Source organism: Nymphaea colorata, chromosome 6 (assembly GCF_008831285.2).
Source record: "Nymphaea colorata isolate Beijing-Zhang1983 chromosome 6, ASM883128v2, whole genome shotgun sequence".
Lineage (NCBI taxonomy): Eukaryota > Viridiplantae > Streptophyta > Magnoliopsida > Nymphaeales > Nymphaeaceae > Nymphaea > Nymphaea colorata.
The window spans coordinates 22,193,572-22,199,634 of record NC_045143.1 but is presented as its reverse complement, the minus strand read 5'-3'; the positions used below and the strand labels follow the sequence as shown (position 1 = coordinate 22,199,634).

Sequence of the window (6,063 nt, the reverse complement as noted above, 5' to 3'; positions counted from 1 at the left end):
GTTGGAAGATGAACAGTTTTTCTCTCCTTTTCGTGTCCTATTATTCATCTTATATCAGTTTACTGCCTTCAGTGCAAAGCAGAATGATTTGCCAAACGAACATTCGGGGCCGAAGCGAAGTCCATATACAAGATCAAGCACCTGAAGAACTAGAGACTACAAATTCGCACAGACCATCGGCCTCCTGGTAAAGAAAAGGATCATGCAGAAAATTTTGTTACCGTGTCGTCGTTACTATGGACAAAACCAACGCGGCTTCATGCAACCAGATATTCTATTTGCTAACGGATTTGGCATATGTTTTCATTATCAACTATCAGAGGAAGGGGTCTTACTCCAAGAACCACAGAACCACCAATATTTATGTTTTCCAAGACGTAGAACCGTAATGCTCGAAGGAGAAAAAAAAATAATACACACAATTTTCACGTAAGGATGACCAATAAACATGGAATTACTCCCCCAAGTCTCCAAGGATGTGTGCAAGCCGCGGCAGATCTTTAGCACTTGAAAAGGCCAACCAACCAAAGTTAGAGCCCTCCAGGCTAATCTTTACCAAAATCAGCGTTATAATGTGCACTGGATTCCAGCTTCTTTGCTTCATTCAGCTTCCGGACAGCCTGAAAAAAGGAAGCATCAAGTGAAATAGAATGCATTAAGTGAACAAGGCCAGCAGAAAAAGAGGTGACAACTACTTAAATCTATCAGAAAAATGCGTAGCCATGAGGCCCTGATTCACATCAAAACACTGGTGTGCACCGATGCCACATTCTCAGCCACTTACGGGAAAAGTACCAAGGTCACGGGCAGGTCGTGATTCATATCAGAAGCACTGATCTGCACAGGGTGCACCAGTCCTTGATGTTCAAGATAATCTAACCAGTGAATCATCCTAATGCAATGATATGGATAACAGCATTATTTAAGCCCAAAGTGCTTCTTAAGGATAATTAGGTATGTTGAAGAAGATTTAGACAACACCCCGTACATAAGAAAATCTCCAAGTGACCAATAATCCCTCTTAGTGCTTCCTCTTCCTCCCAAATGAGGAAGGGGAGAAAAATACAAAAGCTGTACTCGGTAAATGGAACATTGTTTCCTTTTACTGCCCGCACTCCTACCTGTTTCACTGATTATCAGAAACACCTTGTATGGTTTCCTTATTTTTCAGTTTTCATGGTGATAACAAACTGGCTTTAAGGACCAAATGATAGTAGGAAACAGATGACTATGAGATTGCCATGCAAATAATATACCTTCATGAAATCTTCATGTATGACATAGTCCCGCTCAGCCCTAATTGCAGACATACCCGCTTCCGTGCAGACATTCCGAAGATCAGCACCATTAAACCCCTAGAAACCAATGGAGAAAGGGTAAACAAAAAGCCACATTGCTCCTAAAACATAATGCAGAATATTCTTACCTCTGCCAACTTTACAACAGCTTCATAATCGATCTCCCCATGTTTTGCAATTCCAGCAGCATGAATTTTTAGAATTTCCATCCTTGCCTGCTCATTTGGTAAAGGGATCTCTATTTTGCGGTCTAATCGACCTGGACGGAGAAGAGCAGGGTCCAAAACATCGGGACGGTTGGTTGCCATTATCATCTTAACCTTTATAGAGAAACAAAACCACCAGAAGAAGCCAGTAAAAAACTAGTAGCACAATTTAAATGTCTGCACACACTAAAACAGATTACGCATTGTAATGCAGATTAACATCTTTTGCAAGCAACAAAATGGTGATCATATACCTTTCCAAGTTGGTCAAATCCATCAAGCTGATTAAGAAGCTCCATAAGTGTTCTTTGAATTTCACGATCAGCACTTGTGCCCTCACTAAAACGCCGGCCACCAATTGCATCAATCTCATCCATGAAAATGATGCAAGGCTAAAAAGAAAAGCAAAAAACCAATAATACCAACCTATCATGAGATATCATTGCACTTGAGAAAATAAACTGAAACCCATTTAACACATGGTCCGTTGGAGGCATAATCAGGAGGTCAGCATTATTGCCAGTTCTATTTGGCAGAAAAAATGAGCCCCTCTTTTACGTCGTTGATGCACTTAACTTGCAAAAAGTTTCATCCTTCTGAATATGAACATGTGGAATTGTACAACAATATCAATCTAAACCCCCGCAATAATGTCCACAAACTAAAAATGAAGTTCCATAGCCACAAATATCGCGATATTAACGAGAAAAGTAAAAAAAAAGATAAAAATAGGAAAATATCACAATATATTATAAAAAAATAAATGAATTTATCATAATTTTAAATATATTTTATCACAATTTTTCACTATTTTTTTCATTTATTTTTTATTTCATTTTCTGTTTTTATCTTTTTCAACTTTTGTTTCATTGTTTTATTTTCTTCTGTTTTAGGTATTTAACATAACCTCCTAAATGCAATATAATACTTATTAGTTTTTCATTTCTTGTATTTTAAGATAAATACCCGAGAAAAACCTCGCCGATAAAAACACGAGATCGATATTTGTGGCTATGAAATGAACATGGAATGATAATCCAAGCTCCCCATGGAAAAGACTGCCTCACAGACATACAACAATATAAACCATCAACCAGAAACATTGCTTTTAAAAAGGGATAGCTAACCCATAAGTTCTGTTACCTGATGATCACGTGCATATCCAAACATTTCACGGATCAGCCGTGCACTTTCACCGATGTATTTGTCAATAATTGCACTTGAAACAACCTGCATTGAATAAATGAACTTCCTGAAATTAGTATAACTTGCCATGTTGAGAAGATATCTATTCTCAATCAAGAAGCTGACCTTTAGAAAATTAGCATCAATGTTGCTGGCAATAGCTCTTGCCAACAAGGTTTTCCCTGTGCCTGGAGGTCCATAGAGAAGCACACCCTATAATGTGACAAATAAAAAATCAGTGTTTCTCAATCCTGCAATACAAGGCTTTTCCTGCAAAGAATATAGGACCATCTGCAAGTGAAGCTTTCCAAAAGGCTGATCACAATGCTCGTAAGACAATATTATATATCAAATATCTGTAGGAAAATTTCATTAGAATCAGTAACAGAAACATTGTGATTTGGTATCTAATTACCTTGGGAGGTTTTATTCCAACTCTGATAAAGAGCTCAGGGTTCATGAGTGGAAGCTCAATAGATTCTCGCAGCTCTCGAATTTGATCAGATAAGCCACCAACAGCAGAGTAACTTACATTACCAGGATCTTCATGAAGCATATTATACACAACTGGATCAACCTGGAAACTCATAAAATCAACTCCTAAACAGAGGAGAAAGATGTTCATAGACTGCAATCTTAGAAATATCTTAGCAACATAACTTTCTTAGTTGCATCAAGTCACAAACACTGCTAATCACTACATTTACAATTACACAGAAAAAAATCACAATTCAGAAGTTACTTGGCTAAGAATGAGAAGATAGGAATGAGCTCTATGGTAATACACTAATACTAACCTCACGAGGAAGTGCCCGCATAATTGTGAGAGTTGTCATGTCAAGAACAACTCGTGTGCCTGCTGTCAGCTTCTCTTTATCAACCTTACTCCGACAACCGACCACATACCTTGGACCACTGCTGGCTTTTACAATCACTGTAGCAACACACAAATATTTAACTACAAAGGGAAAAAAAATTGAACCGTCTGTGACTTATAGTGAAGGACAGCAAAAAACACACACATGCTCCAGCAGAACCCATCCCAATGCATTCCCTTGAAATAAATGGGGCCTAAAATATATTTCTAGATTGATATTACAATCTCTATTTCAATGTAGAAGGCCTTGTGGCTATAGTGGTTCAGCTAAGTCTATCAATGCATCCACTACGGACACACATACCGATGTCAGTTGATCCTTTGGTAATTAAAAGGTAGACACAAGAAAACCAAAGCTTGGAGGCATAAAGTTCCTTTCAACATTTAAAACAACAAAATTTCAACATATCCATGCATGCAAGCAGACATCTATATAATGCAAAATCACATGTGCATGCGCACACGTTACGTAAATCATCGCTCCCCTCACAAAAACATATACAATTATACATGTGTGCATAAAGAGTACATTTTAACACTTTGTTCCTTAGTTACTTTGCCTTATAAAGATGAAAACCATTTTACATGGATTCCAGTAAGTGCTAGAAGAAAGCATTAATACTGCACTCAGAGTGATAGAGATGTACATCAGAAAGAGATCATAATCTGCAATCTAAGAGAGAATGATTTCCAAAATGCACCTCAAAGACCACACAAACTGCACAAAAAACATAAGCAGGAATATGGGGATCTAAAGTCTAAACACAGCCCAACCATAAGTTTTCATTGTCCACCAAAGAACATAAGTTTCACCTTTCAATTTAGTGATGTGGATGTTTTTTTTATTATAGAAAGGGGATATCTCTCAAATCGCCACAAACAACAGCTGTAATTCAGGTACAACAATTCAGTATCAAGCATATGCAGCACAAGAAAAACGAAAATATTCATCCATCTACCATGACAAGACATATCCAAGCAGTACTTTACACTTACAGCGCTCATTATCAAGAGGCCTAAGGACTTCTCCTATTATTTGCCCAACGCTCTGAAGTGACTTTAAGTCATCCTCCGTTTTAGCAAATTCCTTTTTCGCTGCACGCACATTCTCCCTGACTGCATTTCCAACATCAAATAGATGAAAGTTTCAAAAATAGAAAAAAAAAAGACCGAACATTTACTGCATACAAAAGCAGATGTGCTGAATTGAGCTCGCATAAATTACTACGTTGTCTTTTCAGACAACATATTGGAAATTCATAGAATCTGATAACGTTGTCACATCTCAAGTCCAAGAGAAAATACATGCTCTGCCAGATTTCTCTTTTTCTTTACAGATAAAAGATCCAGAATAAGCCTCCTCTTAGAAAAGAAATGAAGATAGACATAGCATTACACTTGCTAAAATCTAAATGCTATAATATAGATGTTCACCGAATTATCAATGTAGACAGTGCCCCAGATTTTACGACCAAGAAAATAACTGCGCAAGGCATATGATACAAACAGTCCATTGATGGCGAAAACAGTAATCTCTAGACCACGTTGTAATCGAATACCTGTCTCATAAACAAGTCTATAGAGCCTAATCAAAGCCTATTTGATCCACAATTTGCACTCCTAGAAAAAGAGAGGTTTGGTAGAGGAGCTTCTAAAACAAACTAACGAACAACAGGTGACACTAACATCCAAGAATAAAACGACATCAACATCGTGCGAGTGAAACATTTTCTTCCATTGCCATGGGGGAGGACGGTGACTTTGGGCCTAGAACCACCAGTCGCAATTTTAGATACACGAACTTGAAAGACCTTCTCATCTTATATTTATAACAGTTTCCACAATTTTCGGTTTACAACAACAGATCACTGTGGTGTACAAGAAAACGGTCCAAACCCTAGAAATAAACAAGAAAAACCCGCAAATGGGAGACGAAGACAACCCAAGAGTCCATCAAACATTAACTAATCGGAATCAAGAAATGACCGGGGGTTTAGGATTAGGGTTAACTGTACCGGCGCGAACTCTGGAGTCGAGCTCCTTGTGCTGAAGGAGCTTCTTTCGGTACTCGGCGACGACGGAGCGCCGCCGTGAGGCCTCGTCTGAGTCGTTCATCTTCCAGGAATCTCACTTCTTCCCTCTCTCTCTCTCTTTGCGGGCTTCTCAGTGTCTCTTCTGCCTCGCCCGAGGGGGATCAACTCCAGGCCGATTCTTCCTCGATCTCTCCTCACAAAGCAAGGTAACGGAGGGTAGCTTGGAGAAGACAATAACCCCGAAAGTGAAGGGGCATCCACGGGTCGGGTATGACCCGGAACTGCCCCGTCCATAACTCGGGTGAGTCCGTTTTTGGTAGAGAATCAAACAGACGTCAATGCAATGGCCGATGGGTGAGATCAAATGAGAGAATCAAACAGACGTCAATGCAATGGCCAATGGCCGATAGGCTCTAGGTTCATGATGACAAATGGAAAGCAACAAGGCTGTCTGTTTCCTCTCT

General features: G+C 39.0%; 1 protein-coding gene across 1 annotated transcript; it reads right to left on the bottom strand.

Moving 5' to 3' along the window:
* Positions 1-256: 256 nt before the first annotated feature.
* On the bottom strand, positions 257-5,816 carry LOC116256874 (26S proteasome regulatory subunit S10B homolog B). The gene is made up of 10 exons (XM_031633408.2): positions 5,582-5,816; positions 4,563-4,682; positions 3,487-3,623; positions 3,105-3,266; positions 2,816-2,902; positions 2,648-2,734; positions 1,759-1,896; positions 1,427-1,618; positions 1,257-1,355; positions 257-620 (listed from the first exon to the last, which is right to left on the bottom strand). Exons 1-10 carry the CDS (start codon positions 5,679-5,681, stop codon positions 546-548), a joined length of 1,197 nt encoding a protein of 398 aa, XP_031489268.1. The 5' UTR covers positions 5,682-5,816; the 3' UTR covers positions 257-545.
* Positions 5,817-6,063: the final 247 nt, after the last annotated feature.